Here is a 24,402-nt window from a genome sequence, read left to right as displayed (position 1 = left end):
GCTGAGTCGATCTAGCTATGTATGTCCGTCTGTCCATGTTAATTTGTAATCACGCTACAGGTCGCAATTATGGCCCGATCCTCACGCACATTTGAATAGGGGTTACCGGACATTGCAAAAGCCAAGCAGTTTTGGATGACCATCCAAAAATATACAATGTGTGAATAGCTTGCCAACTTTTGTAGACAAAATACGAAAATGTCCATTCCAGTGACTTTTTGGAGAATTCACAAATACAGGAAAGACGCACTTCTGACTATTTCGTTAACGCTGATTTCGTTGAAGAATATAGTCAAATGTCTGTATCTCATATAGATGCGTTTCAGTCAAAAACCAATAATAAATGTTAATCTTTTGCCACTTCTGAGAGTTTCAGATCTAGGAAGACCATTTACGTGCAACATCTACCAATAAATTGGAAATGAGCAAATTAGTTAAAGTTGCTATTATTCGAAAATTAGAGAACGAAACATTATGGTTTTCTTTTATTATTTATCACAATATCTTGTGGAATTTTTTCGAGCATCTCGCCCATGTAAACTGTATCGTTTATTATAGTGTTGTAGGGTATTCAACGGTCGGCCCCGCTCGCCTGTAGCCTTTGCTTACTTGTTTTTATTGTATCTCCATTTTTTAATCCCAGCAACTACATCAATTTCAAACGATACCGTCCATATGTGCTTATCGATATGAATTCATTTGTACAGTACTTGCATCATGAAATTATGGTATTAAAATATTCAAAGCATACTTTGAGGCGCAATAGAAAATTGACCTTTATTTTATTGTATTAAAATTTTGTTTTCCAAACTACTTTTTCAGACTTTTAAAAGACTATGATAACGCCGATGCCGAATTGGTTATATATGCTGCCTCCCTCATTAACAAGACCTTAGGCGGTTTAAGTGATCAGGATAGCTTTTATGATGAAAGTGATTTATTGGAACAGCAAGGCATGGAATCTGTGATACAACATTATCTGTCCAAACCGGGGACAGATATTGATTTGATAAATCAATTGCAACTCTATGAGGCAGTACTGAAGTAAGTTGAAATGTGTTTTTAAATTAAATAAATAAATTAATGAATATATTTTCGATTTTAATGTAGATTTGAAGATGGTGAATCGGATGGCTTACGTTTACCCGATAACACATTGCGCAAAACACAACGTTTTCGCAGTTCCACCGATACCGCTGAACGTCGCAAATCACGGCGTCACAGTACGGGTACAAGTCCGGGTAATATTAATAAAGTTCTGCCCACAAATTCCCGCTTAACCCCACCACAAACGATTTTGGACGAGGATAGTTCGAGTTCAACAAATTCAGCGGAGTATGCTAATGGTGTTTTTGTGGATAAACAACGTAAGTGTTATATGGATTTTTTGTGGAGTGCAAAGTGTCAAAGTTTCGGTATTTAATTCTTAGTATGTACAAACCTTTCTTGGTTTTGGTACTCCTCATATGAATATACTTCCTGATTTCAGACATTTCGAAATAAAATATTCAAATTGCTTCACTTTTTGAAATCTAAAATTTGAACTGTTTTCAAATTAAATTAACTATTATTAATTATAGATCGGGATGCTGCTGGTGTAACACCTGGCTTGAGAAGAAGACGTGAGCGCGCCGAACGACACAGAAGTTTCTTGAAGGAGCAACAAGAGGCTGCTGCAGCAGCTGTTGCTGCCGCCACCGCAGCAAATGGTTATCTAAATGGTCTGGAAAAACGTGAGGAACTGGGTAAGTTTGAAAAATCTCCCCTTAACGTATTCTCCAACAAAATCCTTCATTTTCAAATACAAAGAGTGTTTATCTGTTTTCTTTCTCTATACCGAAAAATTAAATTAACAAATTGATGTGTTTTCTAATTTCTTTGTCGAAACTATTAACAACCCTTTTTCTTGTGTCTTGTGTGCCATCATCCGAAACCAAACCATTTGTGTTTTTGACTTTATTTTTTTGCAAAAAAACAAACGATCATCAACATCATCATCATTCAATCCTAAAAACAAATGAATTGGCAAATATCAAATATCTCAAAATGTTGGAAAAATGCCGTTTGTCGTTAAGGCCAATTGGTGACAGCCATACCGGCCACAGTTAAAAGTGGCGATAGTCCACCAGAGTCATTGACCATTATACCGGAGAGCAATGGCAGCCAATATCAACAGCATCAGCCAGTTATCGACAGCAATGGCAGCAATCAAATACATGCATATAATAGTCATAGTAAAACTAATGCAACTGCTAACTCCCCTAACAATGCTCTGCTCATCAATACCTCCTCCCTGAATGCCACGAATTATCCCAACAACACCACAACCACCAGCCTGAATGGGGCCGGTAACAGCCAGCAACATCACATCAATTTGTTGAGTCCCACCAAACAACTGTTGGGCACCAACACCATTTCCATTATCAACACCTCCTTTGAGAAGGCCAACACAAATAAGTTACAACAACACAATGTCAATGCCAACAACAAAAAGAACATATTCATGGAACGTAATGCCATCAACGGTATGATGAAGAACATCCAACGCAGTAATAGTAGCAACGGCAGTGGCAGTGGCAATCTGGAGTCAAGTGAAAACTATCAGCCAAATGGAGGCGAGAACAATTTGCTGAACTATAAGAAATTTGAGAATAACACCAATCGGCTGAACTCCTATTACACTCAAATCAATAACAGCTCCTCAACACCAAAGAATGAAAGTCCCAATAAATTACATCTCCAGCCACATCACACAAACCACCACAGTCAACAGTCGTCCGCTATGTCTCCCTCAGTCACTACACCAACGACACCAAATACCACCCTACATATTCCCACCACCCCGCAAAAGAGTACAGCAGGTCATTGTTTGTCTGCTGTTCTAAGTCCAAAGAAAGCCCTAAGTTGTACAAGCCCTACATCTGCTGGTTTTGATTTTACACCTAAAACGTCTACACCCATAGCGCCTGCTGCTGCTGCTGCAACGACGGCTGCTAAACAGTTATTTGACGACGTGGTGGTGCCTTCCTCGCCTTTTACACCTGCTTACACTAACTCCGCAACATCCAGCGGCCCTACCTCTGCTTCCACAACGGCTCTAACGAGTCCGCAAACATCACCGGGAGACTATCCACCAACATCGATTGCTTACAATACCATATCTAATACATCAGTGGTGCCGCCACCACCACCTCCACCGCCTCCACCACCAGATTTATTGGGATTTTTACATATGCGTCCCATGAACTTTTACAATCAGACATCCGCCAGTACAACAACAACAACCACTAATAACTATTCAAACAATAACAATAATAACAATAACATTGCTACCGATGCCGTTGATTTCCTCAAAATAAATGGTAAGTTCGATTTCTTCAATTCTTCATTGAATAAACCTAAAAACCGAACACTTGTCTTGTCACAAAAGTAACCGCAACGAAGATGGATTATTTTTTGTAGTCTGTAATAATTATTCAAAAATAAAAGTAAAAAAAAAAACCGGTCTGACTGGAAAGAAATTTGCAAATTTTCAAGAAAACAAGTTAAAAAGTATCAGTCAGTTTTGCCGACAGATGTATACCCTCAGCCAATATTTGATTAGTTAAATATATTTTGACTTCTGTTATGATTATTCAAATTACTAACTTTCAATGGAGTAGATTCCGAAGAAATGGGCCAATACTGTCCATTTCGTATCAGACCAAAATAAATATGATATAAATATTGCGACATGCCAGGTTTAGAATATATATTGACTAGTTCCTTTACTTTGTATGAGAGAATATTTTCAGAAATTGTTAAAATTATGCAAAATCATGAATTCCATATTCATCTCAGGTTTTTGGTTGAGAGAAATAGCAAGTAGTAAAGAATCGCTGACTTGTTTCGCAAGTTATGAAAGTCAAAAGTATTGAAAATTGTGCCCCTTTGTGGCTGAGGTGCCAGAAGGCGTTCGCATATATATCTCATCTTCACAACAGATCTTGTGTTGGCAAAAATGTTTGTATGTGTGAAATTTGAAGAGAATTGGATGCTTATTTCGTTTTTGTTTTTCAAAATCTTGAACCCTATGTGGGGGATTTACCAGAAGAAATGATCCGATCTCCTCCATCTTTAAAACAGATCTTGTGCTGATGGAAATATTTATATTGTACCAAGTCTGAATGGAATCGAATCCTAATTTCGCGTTTAATGAGCTTCAGGGATATTCAAAATTTTGACCCTTTTTGGGGAAGTACCAGAAGAAGTGGACCAATATATTCCATATTCACACCAGAACTACACCTACAGAACTACAACTACACCTAATAAAAATATTGGGATCGGGCTCTTACATCACATTTTATAAGAGTTATAATTATTCAAAATTTTGAACCTTTGTGGGGGAGGTACTCGATGGAGTGGACCTATAATGTATATTTTCGCGCCTAGCACTGATGGAAATATTAGGATTTGCAAAGTTGGAGCAAAATCGGAGTATCCTTTCTCTTTCTGTGCAATAAAATATTTTCTTTGAAAATTTCGACATTTTGTGGGGGAGGTACCAAAAGGAATGGACCGATATCGCGCAACTCCAAACCAGATCTAATTTTTACCATAATATTACGATGTACCAAGTTTGGATCAAATCGGATACTCTATTCTAGAGTTATCATGCGCACCAACCAGACAGACGGACGGACGGATGGACGGACATCGCTAGATCGACTCCAAATGTCCTGAAACGGATTTGGTCCAAAGAGATCTAGGGTCTAAAACCGATATTTCGACTATGCACGTTTTGACCGTATCAAATGATATATACCCTCTGTAGCCATATGGCTGAGGGTATAAAAAAACAAGGGAAAACGGTGTAAGTTCGGCCCGGCCCATTAACAATTCTGTTAAAATCTTAAAAATACCGAATGTACCGTTGTTACGACGACATGGGCCTGCATAGGCAACTTTTATTATAAGCTATTACATATATCCTCAAAATACCCAATATAAGGAGGTACTACTATAAGGGGTTTATACGGAGGCGTGTACCTGCACAGACCATTTTCTGTTTTCTCTACAGCCTAAGTAGTATCAAAAACGAACTTCAATACCAAATTTGAAACAATTTCGGTAAATAGTGTCGCTAAAACCATCAAGTTACCGAATATCGGGGGGAACCTTTATATGGGGGCTATACGAAGACGTTGACCTGCACACACAATTTTCTGTCATAGGCTGTAGTATTCATTTCGAACTTCAAATGCCAAATGTGAAAGAATTCCGTTGAATAATGTCGCTAAAATCAACAAAGAACCGAATATCTGGAGGTACCGTTATATGGGGGCTATACGAAGACGTGGACCTACATGACCCATTTTCTGTCTTATGCTGTAGTATCCATTATGAACTTCAAGTACCAAATTTGAAACAGTTTCGGTGAATAAAGTCGCTAAATTCATCAAAATACCGAATAATGGTGGGAGGGGGGGTTTGTTATATGGGGGCAATACGATATCGTGAACCGGTATAGCCCATCTTCGAACTTGAAGACTGATATGTGTATACTTTTTTTAGTTTCCTATCTTTATTCGTTTTGAGTCCAGCGTGATTACAACAGACGGACGGACTGGGCTAAATCAATTTTCGGTCATAGGATGTACTTTCAATTACGAACTTCAAATTATAAATTTGAAACAATTCCGGTGAATATTGTCGCTAAAATCATCAAAATGCCGAATATAGGGAGGTGCCGTTGTATAGGGGCATGAAAGCCGGCCTACCTATCACTACCTGTGATTGAGAACAGTGGGTAATTTCTTAAAAAAATACTATGTGAAATAAATAATTTCTCTTTTCATGCGACAAGTCGTTGTTAAAATGCGGTTTCTAACTTGATTCGTAATTAGCTAGGAGTTTCGGCAAGAATTAAAAAAAAAACATTACAAATTTCCGTTGTGTAAGCCTTTAAAAAAATATTACAATAGGACACTGAATAAATGTATTGCGGAACCAAAAATCAATCCATCTTCACAATTTCATCAAACGCTGTATATATTGCTATTCTATTATTTCCACTTTTAAATAAACTATTTTTTTTTTCAAAAATTAAAAAGTTTTTTCTTTATTTGACTGTTGAGTATTACGCATTATTTTATTTATGCAAAATCTCGTAAATAACTTTTAATAACTTGGTTTTCGTTACTTATTCTTTTTCTTATTTTTCAAAATATAGAATCTGACAGCGAGGACAAAAAACGTTTGCCACAGCTGAAACGGGATCACACTGTTAAAGATTTAACCCAAAAACTCAGTAATTTACCCACAAGTCCCACACATGAAGATAAATTACAGAATCGTATTGTCGGCGATATGTCGGGTTTAATATCGAAAGCCAAAGAGGGTTTGGCCAAGAGCAAAAGCAAAGGTGAAGTGTCAAGGTAAGTTAATGCAAATTTGCTATTGTTTATTTGTGTTGAGATTCGAGAAAATTATTTTATTGAACGGATTAAAGGAAGTTAAAAAGTATCAGTCGGCTTTGCCGACAGACGTAAACACTCAGCTACTGTTAGTTTATTTAAATGTATTTTGACTTGCGTTGTGATAATTCCAACTAATGACCCTTTATAGGGGAAGTTCCTGACCTAAGTCTAGACCTAAGTCTTTACATGAGAAATGTAATAATTTTTGGAAAAGTAAGAATTGTGGGTGAGGTACCAGATATAGTGGACCGAAGTATTCCACTACACCTAATACGGAAAAAGATTTTGGAATGAGCACCTAACATTAATTTCCAAGTTTATGCGAGTAATTTATCAAAATTTAAACCTTTTGTGGAAAAGATATCGGAAGGAGTAAGCCAATGAATTCTATATTCACAACAGACCACAGGTTATCAAGTTTCAAAAGAACCGCTGACTTCTTTCGCAAATTATAAGATATATAAATATTGAAAATTGTGACCTTTTGTGGGCGAGATACCAGAAGGTGTGGGACGATATCTATCATCTTCACACTATATCTTGTGTTAATAGAAATATTGGAATGTGTGAAATTTGAAGGGAATCGGATGTATATTCCGTATTTATAAGCGTTTTAGTTATTCAAAACACTTTGTGGGGGGAGGTGCTAGAAGTAGTGCGTGGTCTTCACACCAGATCTTGTGTTAGTAAAAATATTGGGATGTGTGAAGTTTAAAGAAAATCAGATGCCTATTTCGTAACAGGTTTACACATTATTCAAAATTTTGACCCTTTGTGGGGGAGATACCAGAAGCAGTGAACCGATATATTCCATCTTCACACCTGATCTTTCGTTAGTGAGAATATTGTTATGCGTGAAATTTAAAGAGAATCGGTTACTTTTTTTCAATTTTATGAGCGTTTTTTATTAAAAATTTTGACCTCTGTGGGGGATGTACCAGTAGGAGTCAGCCGATATTGGAATATTTGAAGTTTAGAATCTGATTCATTATAAAGCCTATTTCGCATTTTATGAGAGATATACAGGGTGAGATAAAACAAGTAAAAAAAGCTGTAAGTTCGGCCGGGCCGAACTTTTAATACCCTTCACCACTTGGTACAAATTTGGCAATTTCCACAAAAAAAAAAAAAAAAAAAAAAAAAAAAAATAAGTAAATAAAATCAGTTAAAAGTTCTGTTAAAATCTTAAAAATACCGAATGCTTATACGACGACGTGGACCTGCATAGGCAACTTTTGTCATAAGTTATTACAATATTTAAATGCGAAACTTGAAGAAAAATCTGTTTATATGCACAGACAATTTTCTGGCATGGGCTGAAGTATCCATTACGAACTTCACATGCGAAATTTGAAACAATCCCGGTAAATAGTGTCGATAAAATCATCAAAATACCGAAAATCGGGGGGTACGGTATATGGGGGCTATATGAAGACGTGGACCTACATGGCTCATTTTTTGACTTAGGATGTAGTACCCATTACGAACTTCAAATGCCAAATTTGAAACAATTCCGATGAATAATGTCGCTAAAATCATCAAAATACCGAATATCGGGAGGTACCGTTATATGGGGGCTATATGATAACTTCGACCTACATGGCCCATTTTCTGTTTTATGCTGCAGTATCTATTGCGAACTTCAAATACCAAATTTGGAACAATTCCGGGTAATAATGTCGCTAAAATCATCAAAATACCGAATTTCGGGGGGTACCGTTATATGGGGACTATATGAAGACGTGGACCTACATGGCTCATTTTTTGACTTAGGATGTAGTATCCATTACGAAATTCAAATGCCAAATTTGAAACAATTCCGTTGAATAATGTCGCTAAAATCATCAAAATACCGAATATTGGGAGGTACCGTTATATGGGGGCTATATGATAACTAACCGTTATATGGGGACCTACATAGCCCATTTTCGAACTTAACCTGCCTACTGGCAAAATATACATGTGTGCAAAATTTTAGCCTTCTATCTCAATTTGTTCGAAAGATAGCGTGATTACAACAGACAGATAGACAGACAGACAGACAGACAGACAGACGGACAGACAGACACACAGACAGACAGACGGACATGGCTAAATCGTCTTAGAATTTTACGCTGATCAAGAATATATATACTTTGTTGGGTCTGACATGAGTATTTCGAGGAGTTACAAACGGAATGACAAAATTAATAATAATGGTGGAGGGTATAAAAAAACTGCCACAAAGTCAAACGCCATAATTTTATTTTTTTTTTAAATTTATTGAATGAAAGCAAAACATGTCGGAAATAGCATCAAATTTTAGAATAAATTTAGATTTGTTCGAATTGGTCGTCATTGGCACGAATTATGACCTTCAAATGAAACCGTCACACGCTGCCCGAATGTTGCTCTGCGGCATTTTGGCCCATTCCCGGCGTAGCGTTTGCTTGAGGTGATCGACACTTTGGTATTTTTATACCCTCCACCTTGGAAAGGAGGGTATATTAACTTTGTCATTCCGTTTGTAACATCCTTAAATATTCGTCTTAGACCCCATAATAAAGTATATATATTCATAATCAGCATACAATTCTAAGTCGATTTAACGATGTCCGTCTGTCAGTCTGTCTGTTGAAATCACAATACAGCCCACATTATTTGACGTAGAGCGCCAAAATTTAGCAGAGCTATTTACATTGTGCCTAGGATGGTTGGTATTGAAAATGAGATATATCGGTCCACGTTCTGGTATAGTCCCCATATAACGGTACCTCCCGATATTCGGTATTTTGATGATGTATGGCACATTTTTTTAGTTTTTTTTGCCACATTTTTTCACGGATTTGTCTAAACATTGGTATTTGTTGGTCATAATGGTTTCCAGCTCCGGTGGCGAAACATTGCATGTATGGGTCCATGATTTGGTATAGCCCCCATATAACGGTACCTCCCGATATTCGGTAATTTGATGATTTTTGCAACCTTTTTTCACGGATTTGTCGGAAAATTGGTATTTGTTGGTCATAATGGGTTCCAGCTCCGGTGGCGAAACATTGCATGTATGAGTCCATGATTTGGTATAGCCCCCATATAACGGTACCTCCCGATATTCGGTAATTTGATGATTTTTGCAACCTTTTTTCTCGGATTTGTCGGAAAATTGGTTTTTGTTGGTCATAATGGGTCGTAGTTCGTGTGGCAAAACATTATAATTATAGGTCCACGTTTTGGTATAGACCCCATTTAACGGTACCTCCCGATATTCGGTAATTTGATGATTTTTCCCAAATTTTTTCACGGATTTGTCTGAAAATTGGTATTTGTTAGTCATAATCGGTTCCAGCTTCGGTGTCGAAACATTGCATGCATGGGTCCATGATTTGATATAGCCCCCATATAACGGTACCTCCCGATATTCGGTATTTTGATGGTTTTTGCCACATTAAAAGTTTGGCCCGGTCGAACTTACTGTTTTTTTACTTGTTTTGTATCAACCTTGCTTTCCAAAATACTCCAGACACAATAGTCCAACCGATTGGTATCCGGAGATTTTGTTGGCCAATGCGCGCTGGAATGGAAACGGCCAAAATTTTTGCGTGTCAAAAGCTTTAATACACCCTCCAGAATATTTTCGCTTTAATATTCGGCATTTATTCTGATGACTCGGTCGACTAATACGAGCGAAATGCGACCATCGGCTGTTATAGTGGCCCACACCAGCACCAGAACGAGCGATGGTACGAGACACAAAAGATTTATTCACATTTAAATGCTGGAGTGCTCTAACTATAGCCACTTGTGGTTTTCCAGCCAAATATAAAGAAATCACACTATCACGCTTGAATTCCATCACGAATAGCTTTTTTTTCTGGAAAATTCTCACCAAAATTATTTTGTTCGCATGTAAACAATATAATGAGCTGTCAGTGGAATAATTTTAACAAATGTCGGACAAGTAGTTGAGGAATGACAGCAGTCTGAAGTTAGTTGCAATTTTTTCATCTTACCCTGTGTAAATGGTGGAGAATATAAATTTTGACTGTAATACTTCTTCCAAAAACTCGCTGCTTTTCCGGTTCAATTTTTCAATGCACAATCTCAAGATTAAGGTTTATAGAATGAAAATTGTGGTTTTCTCCTTGTAATGTTTATGTCCGGGTTCAAAAAATCCATTGCTGGTTAAAATTTGCTTTAAAAATACACCGAGTTTAATTTTTTTTTTTTATATTTTTATTTTTCAAAATTTTTTCCGATTATCACAAACATTTAAGCATATTGGGGAGCGTATTTTTCATAGGCAGCAATGTAGGCAGCCTTGGCGGCATCTTGGCTCATGCCCTTGTTGGCGTTCCAGGCATTCCATTTGGCTGAACCCTTGACATCAATGGCGCTGGGCTTGTCGACATTGCAATCACCAGCGGTGGCTTGTTTGAAGAGACCGTAGAATTCCAAGAAGACTTCATTTGGGGGAGTCTTGGTGAAGGACTTGGCTTTTTGGGTGGCGGTTTCAAACTGAAAAAAATGCAAAACATTAACATGGAAACTTTGGGACTGGAATTTATGTTCCTGTACAACTTACATCCATGTTTGTTCGTTGGCTTGGTGATCTGTTGAAAAATTGAAAAAACAAATTAAAAATTAATAGTTGCCCCACATTTCATGTTGATCAATTAATGTTCTTACCACTTGAAGACAGAAATGCTAGTGAGTGCTGGTCCCAATGAGTATTCGTTAATTTATACCCCAACATGTTTTACTGATATAATGGTCATTTTATTATCTTTATTGGCTTATCGCTTGCTTTCTTGACACTTTATGACATTTGAATGTGGACTTTAGAACTTTCTATTACCTGTTTCACCTGTAGAACTCTAAAGCTCCAATTGATCGACTACTTCCCTCAATAAAAGATACGTTAACACTTATCAATATTAGCATGCGTAGCGTTCGGTTCCAAAGAACAAATTATGACTAATTTTTTTTTTTTTTTGTCAAGATACTCATTGATTTTTTTATTAAATAACCATTACAAAAGATAGCAATTGGGTTTTATCTGATTTCCAAAATTTATAAAATCTTAGCTTGAGAATAATTCCGTCACTAGGCATATTTGGGTGCATATTTCTGATAGGTTGCCACATATGCTTGTTTGGCTGCATCCTGGGACATGCCCTTGTGCCTGCTCCATGCATCATATTTGGCCTTGGCAACAAAATCTGTTGTACATGGCTGGGCAACATTACAATCACCCACTGTGGCTTGTTTGTAGAGACCATAGAATTCCAAGAACTCATCGTTGGTGGGCTTTTTGGTGAAAGCCTTGGCTTTTTCACAAGCGGTGTTGAACTGAAATATCAAATGCATACATTTTACTATGAAGTTGCACTAAATTCTGTTAAACTACTTACATCCATTTTTAGTTTTCCTCCTCCTAGTTGAACTACAAGTTATAAATGACAAACAATTCTAGAAAATCGAGTCTCTTTAAATAGTCCCCTACAATTCTAGAAAATCGAGTCTCTTTAAATAGTCCCCTACGAGCTTTAACATTACTAAAATCTTTAATATTACAAAAATCTTATCTCTGAAACGTTTTCAATAAATCATTTTATTGCATTTCTTTGATTTATTGCATTTGTCAAGTGGTTGGTAAGTGTAATTCTATACCACAATGCGATTATCTCTAATCGACAAAGTTTCTCCGATTTTTCCCAGCTTTTAAAGAGCATTTAACTCGTTTCGTACTTTTTAGTGGATAAGTTCGGCTATTTTTAATTCTTATTATACCTGCAGTCATATGGCTAGAGAGGATATATGTACTTTCATAAGGCCAAAACGGCTAGGCTAGGTCTCTTTGGACAAAATCCCTTTTAGAACATTTTGAGTTGATCTAGCAATGTCCATCCGTCCGTCTGTCTGGCTAGTGTGCACGATAACTCCGACTTGATCCAAACTTGGTACATCGCAATATTATTATCAAACTTAGATCGAATTCGGAGATGGACAATATCGGTCCACTCCATTGAGTACCACCCCCAAAAATTAGGGCCTATACAACGACGTGGACCTGCATAGGCAGCTTTTCTCATAAATCATTACAATATTCAAATGCGAAACTTGAATAAAAAAAAAATTCGGTGAATAATGCAGCTAAAATCATCCACATACCGAATATAGAGCGGTACCATTATATAGGGGTTATACAAAAGCGTAGGCTATAGTATCCATTACGAACTTCAAATACCAAATTTGAAACAATTCCGGTGAATAATGTCGCCAAAATCATCAAAATACTGAATATCGGGTGGTATTATTTCGATGTGTTACAAACGGGATGACAAACTTAATATACTCTCCATACTATGGTGGAGGGTATAAAAATATATCGCAATGGAAACTTAAGTTCCGATATTCACACCATTTGGGCTGATATTGGTCATTATTTGACCTGTAAAGCTGACAACGAATTAAGGATATATATGGGACTTATACCCAAATCTGACCCGATCTTGAAAATTTTACGAAGGTATTTCCGATATTATGAGTGTGCCTTAGAGACCAAAGAGGATGAAACATATATATGGGAGCTATGGCTATATCTGAACCGATGTTCCCTATATTTGATGTACTTGCTTCTAGACAGAATTCGTTCAGATATGAGAAAATTCAGGTCATCTAGACTGATATAGGTCATTTTGTGCAAATCGGTTGAAGACATATATGGGAGCTATATCCAAATCTGAACCGATCTTGATAAAATTTGGCAGAGATGTTTCTGGGCTGTAACCGATACCAAATACCATTCTTATGGGTTGCATATAACGAATGTGAGGGACTTAAATACCAAGTCAGATGAAACATATATATGGGAGCTATAGCTATATCTAAATCGGTTTTCACTATATTTGGTGTACTTGCTTCTAGACTGAATTCGGTCGGATGTGCAAAATGCAGGTCATTTGAACTGATATTGGCCATTTAGTGCACAAATAACTCAAAATAGTTCGAAGATATATATAAATTTGAACCGATTCTCACCGATTTCAATAGGGTTCGTCCTTGGGCCAAATAAATATTGTTTGAAAAATTTTTTCTCAATCGAATAATAAAATCGACGACCTGCATTTTGTTCACAAAAATATGCTTAAATCGACTCAGAAAGTGATTCTATGAAGATCCTCAAAAGTAACTTTGGGTCTATCTCGCTTCTTTCTCTATTTTACAAACAAATACACAAAGACATAATACCATTACTACTATGTGGTGTAGGGTATAAAAAACCGCTTCACAGCAATTATTTTAAAAGTAAGCTCAATCGATCTGTCAACATTTTAAACTCTATATTAAACAATAAAATACAAACTATGTAGTTTTGGTGCCCCTTGACTTAGTGTTTGTCTCAATAGTACCCCAATAGTTTCGATATATTTTGTAAATAACTAATTTATTGGCAAAATAAGAAAAAGTTTTAAATATTTCCAATTATATAGCAGCTAAATGTCGTTTGAAAATTAGTTTACGGTACACTGTTGATTATCTCTCCAAACTCTTGTTTTGATAAAATCCTCTAGAAAAATTGGAAAAATAGAAGGTTGTTCTTTGCTATGCAGTTTTGTCTGGAATGACTTTTCGAATGAACATTTTTTAATTTCTCTGCGAAAAACTTGAAAATTCAAAAACAAAACGAAACTTTGTAACGAGTTTCGAAACATTATTTTGAAAATATTTCAATGAGTGATTGAGTGACTTACTAACTGAATTAACGCCCGGGTGTAGCTTCACCCATCCTTAAAGCAGTGTTTTTGGAAATTCGAACTATAAGATTTACAGAAGTTGCCAAAAATTGATTGCATTGTATTGGGATAGATATTTGATGATGAGGTGTAGGATAGAGTTACGTACGTTTTTATACATGGTGTGGATGGTATATTAAGTTCGTCATTCCGTTTGTATCTCATCAAAATAATAATTTTAGACTTAACAAAGCATATATATTCTTGATCAGTGTAAAAATCTACGACGATTTAGCCTTCTCCGTCCGTTCGTCTCTCCGCCACAGTCTTTTCGATGGCCTATATATGTTATAGCCCCCATATAACAGTACCCCTGATATTAAGTATTTTGATAATTTAACCCAATTTTTAACCGTAATGGGTACTACAGTCTATGACAAAAAATTGCGTATGCAGGTCCACCTCTTTGTAAAGACCCTATATAACGGGTTTCCTTTAAGCGATGTTTTGGACGGTTTTTTTTTTAATTTTTCAAGTTCCTTTAAGATGGTAGAGGATATAGTTCGGCCTGGCCGATCTCTTTGGCAAGAATACACGATCATTTTGTTTGTTTACAAACTGCTGGACAACGAATGTTTTCTCTTCGGAGAAAACCAAATTCGGCAGTTCATCACTTTCGGCCAAGCGAAGCAACTCTTTAGCTCTTTTGAGTCTATTTTCTTTCTGTTGCGGTGTAAGTTCTTGCACTTTTTTGAATTTCAATGGCTTTACCCCGAGCTCATTTTTAAATATTTGCCGAATGTAATATTGCGATAAGTTCAGCTCACGAGCCATTTTTCGTCCACTGCGACGCGGGTTTCGGTCAAGTCGCTTCTTTACTTTTCGCCCACTTCCTTGCATCACGGTAACGAGCGATGGTAAGAGACACCTAAGATTTATTCACATTTAAATGCTGGAGTGCTCCAACGATAGCTACTTGTGTTTTTCCAGCCAAATATAAAGAAATCTATCAATACTATCACGCCTGAATTCCATCACGACTAACTTTTCTTCTGGAAAATTCTCACCAAAATGCTTTTGTACACTTGTAAACAATATAATGAGCTGTCACTGGAATACTTTTAAAAGTTGTCGGATGAGTGGCTTAGATATGACAGCAGTCTGAAGTTGGTTGCAGTTTTTTCATCTCATCATGTAAATATTGCGAAATCTGCCCATTCTTTCTGTTACCTCCCCCATAACGTGTAAAAATTTTAAATAATCATGAAGCTCATAAAACTTGAAATGACGATCCGATTCCATTCAATCTCGGCAGATTCCAATAGTACAAGATCTAGGAAGGAATATATCGGACCACTCCAACAAGTACATCCGCCTTAAAGGGTCAAAATTTTGAATAACTATAAATTTTATAGAATATGAAATAAAAGTCTCATTGTCTTTGACATCTCAATATTTCTATCAACACAAGATCTGGTGTAAATAAGGAATATATCGGACCACTCCTTCAGGTACCTCCCCCACATAGGATCAACATTTTGCTAACCTATAACCTATATAGCACTCGAAAAGAGTCAGCGATTCTCTTTCAACTAAGCATATCTCAATGTTTGATTTGAAACTCGAGATCTTATGTGAATATAAGGTGGATATTCACATAAGATCTCGAGTTTCAAGTCAAACATTGAGTAAAAATTTATTATAAGTTAAGGGTGAAGTAATGAAACACCTTCCTTCTTAAAGGCTACGAATTAACAACCACGTTTTTTGCAATTTTTTATGACAATTTATTAACAAAAAATAAATAATTTAGAAGAAAAGCGGACGGGTAGTTTCGGGTGAGTAAACGTGATTTAAGCATATTGAGGAGCATATTTCTCATAGGCAGCAATGTAGGCAGCCTTGGCGGCATCTTGGCTCATACCCTTGTTGGCGTTCCAGGCATTCCATTTCGCTGAACCCTTAACGTCAATGGCGCTGGGCTTGTCAACGTTGCAATCACCAACGGTGGCTTGTTTGAAGAGACCGTAGAATTCCAAGAAGACATCATTTGGGGGAGTCTTGGTGAAGGATTTGGCTTTTTGGGTGGCGGTTTGGAACTAAAAAAAAAAACAAAAATCGAATATTGTTTTTCTATGTCTTTCAAAATGTTTCCAATGCCTTTAAACTTACATCCATGGCGAACTGTTTGAAGATCTTACTTCTCAAAAATTTGGAAATAAACTGATGTTGTTTCCGTGGAAATATCAGCAATTTATACAAAACCCATAATCGACGATAATAATTCGTGTGCTGCAAATGATTATAATATTTTTTTTTAGAATTTTATTCGAATTTCGTTTTATCGACATTAAGTTAACGAAATCTTTATGAACTTTTTATGTAGCCCCGATAAACGCTTGAGTCTCTTCGGAAATTCGAAATGCCTGATAAACTTGCAGAAGTTTTGACTGCAGATCCTAATATGGTATTGCCTTTGCAGTTGTTGTTATGCAATGTGTTTTATTGCTGCCAGCCCACCACAGTTCCAATAATTATTCGTCTATGACCAAATTTATTGGCCTTTTACCCTAGGGGAGAAATTAACGGTGCTGATAAGGTGTTTTTCTTTTACAATATACCCCTTCTGCGTACGTGTTGTTCGAAAGGCAACTCCGCCTTTAGAACTACCGCTCTTGTCGGCCATAAAAGAAGCAATACCCAGATAATTGATAAGAATTTAATAGACTAATTGAAAGTAATTAAGTGACAGTAGTTTTAAATATAACCACAAATCTAATCGATAAGGTTAACACGTCGGTCTTATACACGTATATGGGATTAACAACATGACAACATATGGGATTAACATGAAATTTATACATCTAAGCAACTTAATCATGATTTTGTCGTTATGTCTAAAAAAAGAAATTTTCAAAAAAAAAAAAAAAAAAAAAAATTGAAGAGGATCTGTAGAAGATATATAAAAGATTTTTTTCTATCTGTATTCAGCCAACATGTCTTTCATAGAAGACCTCTAGAGGATCTGCTAACTTAGTATTTATCCATTTTATTTAAAATAAAAAATAACCCATATAGCATATTTTCATCAGGTTTGGATGAAAATTTTTGCAGAAACCTTTAAAATTCGGAAAATCGGGAGGTACCGTTATGGGCGCTACACTAGTTAGTGCACTTTCATTGAACATTTTCACTAGGAGGGAACAGACCTTTAAAGAACCGCAAATGTCAATTTTCAGCTGATTTGGGTGGAAATTGTAGCAGAAACCTGAAAAATTCGGGAAATCGGGAGGTACCGTTTTATGGGGGCTACACAAATTGGTAGATCTTCATCGAATATTTCTTATAAGGAAAGAACAAACCTTTCAAGAACAAGAAATATAAAATGTTAGCTGATTTCGTTGGAAATTGTAACAGAGACCTTAGAAATATAGAAAATTTGGAGGTACCATCAGATGTGAGGCTGTACCACTTAGTGGACCTGAATCGAACATTCGTCACAACGAGAAAACTGACCTTTCAAGAACCCAAAATGTCAAGTTTCAGCTGATTTGGTTGTAAATTTTGCCAGAAACCTTTAAAATACCGAAGATCGGAAGGTACCGTTATATAAGGGCTATATCAATTATTGGACCTGAAACAAACATCTTTCGCAAGGAGAGAACAGACCTTTCAAGAATCCTTATGTCAGGAAACCTAAAAATAAAGCAAATCGGAGGGTACATTTGTATAGGGGTGGGTGCTATACCAATTAGTGGACCTGAATCGAATTTTGTTTTGCAAGGAGAGAACACATATTCCAAGATCCCCAAATGTCAAGTCTCAGCCGATTTGGTTAAAAATTGTGGCAGAAAACTTCAAAGTACCGAAAATCTGGAGGTACCGTTAGTGGAGGAGGAAAATCTGTAAACCTAACCCAATTAGTGGATCTGAATGGAACATTTTTTCACAAGTAGGGAAAACAACTTTCAATAACCCGAAATGAAAAATTTTAGCTGATTTAAACTGTGACAGAAAACTTCAGAGTACCGAAAATCTTGAGGTACCGTTATATAGGGCTTTACAAATTAGTGGACCTTCATTGCACATTTTTCCGAAAGAGAGAACAGACCTTTCAAGTACCCCAACTGTCAAGTTTTGGCTGATTTGTTTGGAAATTGTGGCAGAATATTTCAAAATAACGAAAATCTGGTGGTATATGGGGGCTATACCTAAACGTGGACCAACATAGCCCATTTTCAATACAAGTCATACCTGCATATAATATAAACCTTTCTGCTAAATTCCAATTAAATAATATGGACTGAATTGTGATTTCAACAGACATACAGACAGCCATACATCGCCAAATCGCCTTACAATTTTATTCTGATCAGGAAAATATTTATCTTGGATTCTCCAATGAATATTTCGAGGTGTTGCAACCGGAATGACAAATTTAATATATCCTACATTGAATGTTGGAGCCTATAAAAATATCATGCAACCAAAATTGTTGAGGGCGCTTTTATCAAATAGCTCTAAAAGGTCCATGGGAGAACCTTAAGAACTATTCCGATTTTATATGTATGTTGAGACGGACTTTTTTGTAATGTTGAGACGGACTTTTATCATATATAAAGATCTCCTATCAAAAAATCACTTTAAATATTCATTCCTGCAGGATATTTGTTTAATTATTATTTGTTTTTCATGTCTCTTTATTTTATAGAGCTTCCAGTGTCGATCAGGAGATCAAGAAACCTGAACCGAAAAAATCCGAAAATGAATTACAATGGGAGGAACTGGTGCGCAATATGGTGCGACCATTACAACTCTGTGATCTCGACTTTACTGACCTCAATTCCGACGATGATAAAGATATTCTGGCACCCCGCGGTCCCGGACGTGGTGTACCGCCACCACCACCACCCATGGGTGGTGTGGCTTTGCCACCTCCAATGCTACCCCAACACATAGTACTGCCACCGCCAATGATGACTCAGTCAAATACCAGCAATGGCAGTGGCATTATACCACCGCCCATGTTAAGCAACAGTGGTTATGCCAATTCCAGTCTAACCAATAGCCTAAATAGTTCCCTAAACGGTTCCATTAACGGTGACACCATTAAGAAGAGCAAAAAGACGGTAAGATACTGGAATTAATTTATGTAAGTTTTAATTTTAATAAATATTTAATTTTTCAAGGTTAAACTTTTTTGGAAAGAGGTGCGTGAGGATCTAATACCTGTGGCGGTGGGCAAAACAATCTGGGATGAATTACCACCGGCAACAGTGGATACCCAAAAATTGGAACACTTATTCGAGTCAAGAGCCAAAGATTTAATGACCAAGGTAAGTAGGGTGTAGGTCAAATGAAGTCAAAACAATTTAATTCCGACGATTGAAAAAAATAATTAATACAAAATATTTCTTTTTTTTCTTTGTGCCTTCAACAAATGTTTACCATGGATTGATTTTATGTGTGTTATATTTTGCAAAAAAAAAAAAAAAAAAAAAAAAAAAAAACATGATCTGAAATCCTTATATGAAAAAAAATCAAAAAAAAAAATCCATGTTACATGTAAACATATATATGACCAAACTCCTGTAGGAGGTGAGTGCATTATTTGTAATGACCTTGGATTGATTGGTGATCTGGCTACCAAAGCAATCTAATGTCAAACCTTTGAGTTATGGGTAGTCGTAGATATCGGTGTTGGTCTTCTCAAGTGTTGTGTCGCCACTTTTATTTGTAGTAGTTGCTTTCATTTTCACTCAGCACTTTTTCAAATAATTTCTCACATCTTTAGCACTTGCTGTGAGTGTTTAATTATTGTTTTTCTTTGGTAAAAAATATGTTTTTATTTGACTCTATTCATGTGTGTTATTGTGATTGGACCTGCACTTTCGTTTTGTTTTATCTAATTTGAATTTAAATTTCCACAATTCCACAATTTAAAAACAATTTTGTAGATATATTGCAATATTAGCATGGGCTAAATTGGGACAATATACAGGCCCACTATCTTTCAAAAATGACCAAAGACGGTTTTTGTAATTTAACTTTTGGGAATTTTAATTACACTACTTGGTTCATTGCCACCCCTTTCTTAATCATAAGTCATAAACCATAAATGGTAAATTTTTGATACAGGATTATTTATATAAATTTGGTGAAAATTGGTATATACAGGGTGAGATGAAAAAACTGCAACCGACTTAAGAATGCTGTCAACTCCAAGCTACTCGCCCGATAGCTGTTAAAATTATTGCAGTGACAGCTCATTATATTGTTTACAAGCGTACAAAAGCATTTTGGTGAGAATTTTCCACAAAAAAAGTTATTCGTGATGGAATTCAAGCGTGATTTATTTGCATTCGGCTGGAAAACCACAAGAGGCTATCGTCAGAGCACTCCAGCATTTAAATGTAAATAAATCTTATGTGTCTCGTACCACTGGTAGCATTACCCGACGTCAAGGAAGTGAACGGAAGAAAACAGCAACATCAGCAGACATGGTTCGAAAAGTAAAGAAGCGACTTGATCCCCGAAACCCGCGTCGTATTGGCCGAAAAATGGCTGGTGAGCTGAACATAACGCAATATTCCATTCGGCAAATATTGAAAAATGAGCTCGGGGTAAAGCCATTGAAATTCCAAAAAATGCAAGAAATAAGAAAATAGACTCAAACGAGCTAAAGAGTTGTTTCGCTTGGCCGAAAGTAGTGAACCGCTGAATTTGGTTTTACTCCGATGAGAAAACATTCGTTGTCCAGCAGTTTGTAAACACACAAAGTGATCGTGTTTCCTTGCCGAAGAGGTCAGCTGAAAATGTGCACCTTCGGTTCGCCCCCAGAACTCAAGCGACGGCCAAGATGATGGTGTGGGCCGCCATTACAGCCGATGGTCGCTCTCCTCTCGTATTAATCGACCGTGGCATCAGAATAAATGCCGAATATTATCAGCATGCGCCACCCAAGAATGGTTACAAAATGAGGTTCCTCACTTCATTTACAGCGCACAATGGCCACCAAAATCTCCGGATACCAATCCGTTGTACTATTGTGTCTGGAGTATTTTGGAAAGTAAGGTTGGCACTAAAAAATTCGAAAGTGTCGACCACCTCAATCAAACGCTTCGCCGGTAATGGGCCAAAATACCGCAGAGCAATATTCGGGCAGCGTGTGACGGTTTCATTGGCCGTTTGAAGGCCATAATTCGTACCAAAGGTGACCAACAAATCTCAACTTTGATGTTATTTTCGGCATTTTTTGCTTTCATTCAATAAAATTAAGGAAAAAAAATTATGGCGTTTGACTTTGTTGCAGTTTTTTTATCTCACCCTGTGTATGTATAATATACCGATTTTCACCAAATTTGACTAGTGAGTGCCCGCTACTTTGCCAGCGAAAAGTTCACCATAAAATTTGCGATTCGTTCCGAAAGTTTGTGTTATACCCTCAGCCATATGGCTAGAGAGAGTGTATATCATTTGATGCGGCGAAAACGTGTCTCATTGAAATAACGGTTTTAGACCCTAGGTCTCTTTGGACCAACTCCGTTTCATGACATTTGGAGTCGATCTAGCGATGTCCGTCTGTCTCTCTGGCTGGCAGGTTGTTGCCAACGATACCTCTCGAATGGAGTATCCAATTTGGTTTCAACTTGGTGCATCGTAATATTATGATCAAACTTACATCGTGTTCGAAGATGGGCAATATCGGTTCACTCCGTCTGGTACCTACCTCACAAAAGGTCGAAATTTCCAAAAAAAAAAAAAAAAAAATATTTTACTGCACAAAAAGATTTTGATCTAATCATAATATCGGCATCAATGCTAGGTCAGGTGCGGAAATGGACAATATCGATCCACTCCATCAAGTATCTCCCTCCCCCACAAAGAGTAAACATTTGGATAATTATAACTCTTATAAAATGTGATGTAAGAGTCCGATTGTCTTCAAATGACACACATAACAATATCTTTATTAACCATATAAATATGGTAGAGATTCGATCATTCCTTCTGGTACCTTCCCACAAAGGGTCAACGTTTTGAATAACCAAAACGATCATAAAATCCGAAATAAGCATCCCGTTCTCTACATTTATCACACATCTCATTATTTTTACTAACTTAAGATCTGCTGTGAAGATGGAATATATATGTCGACTCCTTCTGGTACCTCCACCCCAAAGTGTCACAATTTTCAATTCTTTTATCTGTCATAACTTTATCTGTCATAACAGCGATTATTTACACCTTGCTGAGATGAACATGGATATTATGATTTCGCATAAAATTAGATATCAGTGTTCGATTTTCTTGTAATTTTGCCAATGCCAATATTTTTGTCTGTATTAAATGAAGTAAGAAAATTGAATATTTCGGTCGGCTATATCTGGTACCTCACTCTCATTTTAACATTTTCTAAAAATCATCACATCTCTCGTGAAAATTGATAGAAGTAACCAATATTGTCCAAACCTGGCAAGTCGCAATATTTATATTATATTTATTTAGGTCCGATACGAAATGGATATTGTCCCATTCCTTCGGAACCTACTCCATAGGGGGTCAAACATTTGAGTAATCATAACAGAAGTCAAAATATATTTAAATAATCGAACATTGGCTGAGGGTATACATCTGTCGACAAATCCGACTGATATTTATATCCCACATCACATAGTGGTTATGGTATTATGTCTTTGTGTATTTGTTCATAACAGGGAGAAGGAAGCGAGATAGATCCATAGTTACTTTTGAGAATACTCATAGAATCGCTTTCGGAGTCGATTTATGCATGTCAGTCCGTCCGTCCGTGCATGTTTTCTTGTGAACAAAATGCAGGTCGCATTTATTATCCGATTGAGATGAAATTTTGCCCAAGGACGAGCCCTACTGTAATTGTGATAATCGGATCAGATTTATATCTTCAACCGATTTTGGGTTAATTGTGCACCAAATGACCAATATCAGTCCAAATGACTTGAATTTTGGCACATCCGACCAGTATATAAAATTTGAAAATCGGTTCAGATATAGCTATAGCTCCCATATATATGTTTCATCCGATTTTGTCCTTAAGTCCCTCACATTCGTAATATGCATTCGACAACAATGATATGCGGTACCAGATATCTTATAAAGCTTGGAAATACTTTTGCCAAATTTTATCGAGAAGGGCTAAGGTTTACATATAGCTCCCATATATATCCTTAATCCAATTTCAGGTTTATTGTGCAAATAATTGCTAATATCAGCCCAAATACAGTGATTTTTGGGACGTACGTTTCCATTTTGTGGAACTCGGCCCCGATATATATATAGCTATAGCTCCTATATATATTGTTCATCCGATTTGTTATTTTAGTCCTCCGCAGCCGTAATATGCACTCTGTAACAACAATATTTGGGGAAATATATCAAATACAGCTCAGAAATAACTTTGCTAAATTTTATCAAGATCGGGACAGATTTGGATATAGCTCCCATATATAACTTCGTCCGATTTGCCTTTTATTGTGCACCAAACGTGTAATAATAGACCAAATGGGATGGAATTTGGCACTTACGACCCAATTCAGTCTAGAAGCTAGTACGTCAAAATTGGTGAAGATCGGTTCAGATATAGCTATAGCTTCCACATATATATTGTTTATCCGATTTGTTGCATGTGTTACCCACAGCCGTAATATGCACTCCGTAACAACGATATTCATGGAAATATATCAAATACAGCTAAGAAATATCTTTGCCAAATTTTATCGAGATCGGTTCAGATTTGTATATAGCTCCCATATATATCTTTATCTGATTTCAAATTAAACTTTAAATTATAATTATAATCCTAGCGCGTATGATTGAATTCTCCCATAAAAACTTTTAATTGTTATGCCGAGCTCTACTAAAGGACTTTCTTTATTGTTTTTTTTTTTTTTTTTAATATAATCCTTCTCGAAGTGATATCATGCACTCTCTCTGAAACCAAACTATAACTGCTCTAAAGCTAAATAGTGATAGGTGGTATGAATAAAAAATATGCATGGTGGTATAGGGTATCATACTTTTGACTTTTCCTTACTGGTTTTCAACTTGTTAGAGTTCAAAAAACGGCTCTGAGGGAAATAAATGTGATATCGGATGAAACATATATCGGAGTTATATCTATATTTGTACCGATTTTCATCAAATTGCATAAACTTTTTTCTAGGCTGAATTGGCTCGTGTAGGTACTA

At 36.5% G+C, this 24,402-nt stretch overlaps 4 protein-coding genes across 8 annotated transcripts in view; 1 reads left to right on the top strand and 3 right to left on the bottom strand.

Annotated features, from left to right (window-relative positions):
- The window catches only part of LOC101893576 (FH1/FH2 domain-containing protein 3), a 237,307-nt gene that overhangs the window by 200,271 nt on the left and 12,634 nt on the right, over positions 1-24,402 (top strand). For 4 of the 5 annotated variants that reach the window (XM_059131671.1, XM_059131672.1, XM_059131675.1 and 1 more), the window contains 7 exons: positions 823-1,044; positions 1,111-1,367; positions 1,581-1,745; positions 2,076-3,362; positions 6,215-6,419; positions 18,888-19,305; positions 19,366-19,512. In XM_059131671.1, coding sequence (XP_058987654.1) covers positions 823-1,044; positions 1,111-1,367; positions 1,581-1,745; positions 2,076-3,362; positions 6,215-6,419; positions 18,888-19,305; positions 19,366-19,512 — 2,701 coding nt within the window. The remainder of the gene's footprint in view (positions 1-822; positions 1,045-1,110; positions 1,368-1,580; positions 1,746-2,075; positions 3,363-6,214; positions 6,420-18,887; positions 19,306-19,365; positions 19,513-24,402) is intronic. The other variant, XM_059131677.1, reaches the window with a different exon arrangement.
- LOC101899637 (acyl-CoA-binding protein) lies at positions 10,665-11,253 on the bottom strand. Its single transcript, XM_005183197.4, has 3 exons — positions 11,127-11,253; positions 11,023-11,050; positions 10,665-10,955 (listed from the first exon to the last, which is right to left on the bottom strand). Exons 2-3 carry the CDS (start codon positions 11,026-11,028, stop codon positions 10,710-10,712), a joined length of 252 nt encoding a protein of 83 aa, XP_005183254.2. The 5' UTR covers positions 11,029-11,050; positions 11,127-11,253; the 3' UTR covers positions 10,665-10,709.
- LOC101899805 (acyl-CoA-binding protein-like) lies at positions 11,415-11,823 on the bottom strand. The gene has a single exon (XM_005183198.4). It carries the CDS (start codon positions 11,805-11,807, stop codon positions 11,544-11,546), a length of 264 nt encoding a protein of 87 aa, XP_005183255.2. The 5' UTR covers positions 11,808-11,823; the 3' UTR covers positions 11,415-11,543.
- On the bottom strand, positions 15,940-16,504 carry LOC101892433 (acyl-CoA-binding protein). The gene is made up of 2 exons (XM_005179408.4): positions 16,349-16,504; positions 15,940-16,275 (listed from the first exon to the last, which is right to left on the bottom strand). The coding sequence occupies exons 1-2, from the start codon at positions 16,352-16,354 to the stop codon at positions 16,030-16,032; spliced, it is 252 nt and encodes an 83-aa protein (XP_005179465.1). The 5' UTR covers positions 16,355-16,504; the 3' UTR covers positions 15,940-16,029.

The sequence above is a fragment of the Musca domestica genome, unplaced genomic scaffold (assembly GCF_030504385.1).
Source record: "Musca domestica strain aabys unplaced genomic scaffold, Musca_domestica.polishedcontigs.V.1.1 9, whole genome shotgun sequence".
NCBI lineage: Eukaryota > Metazoa > Arthropoda > Insecta > Diptera > Muscidae > Musca > Musca domestica.
This window is presented reverse-complemented; position numbering and strand designations above follow the sequence as displayed.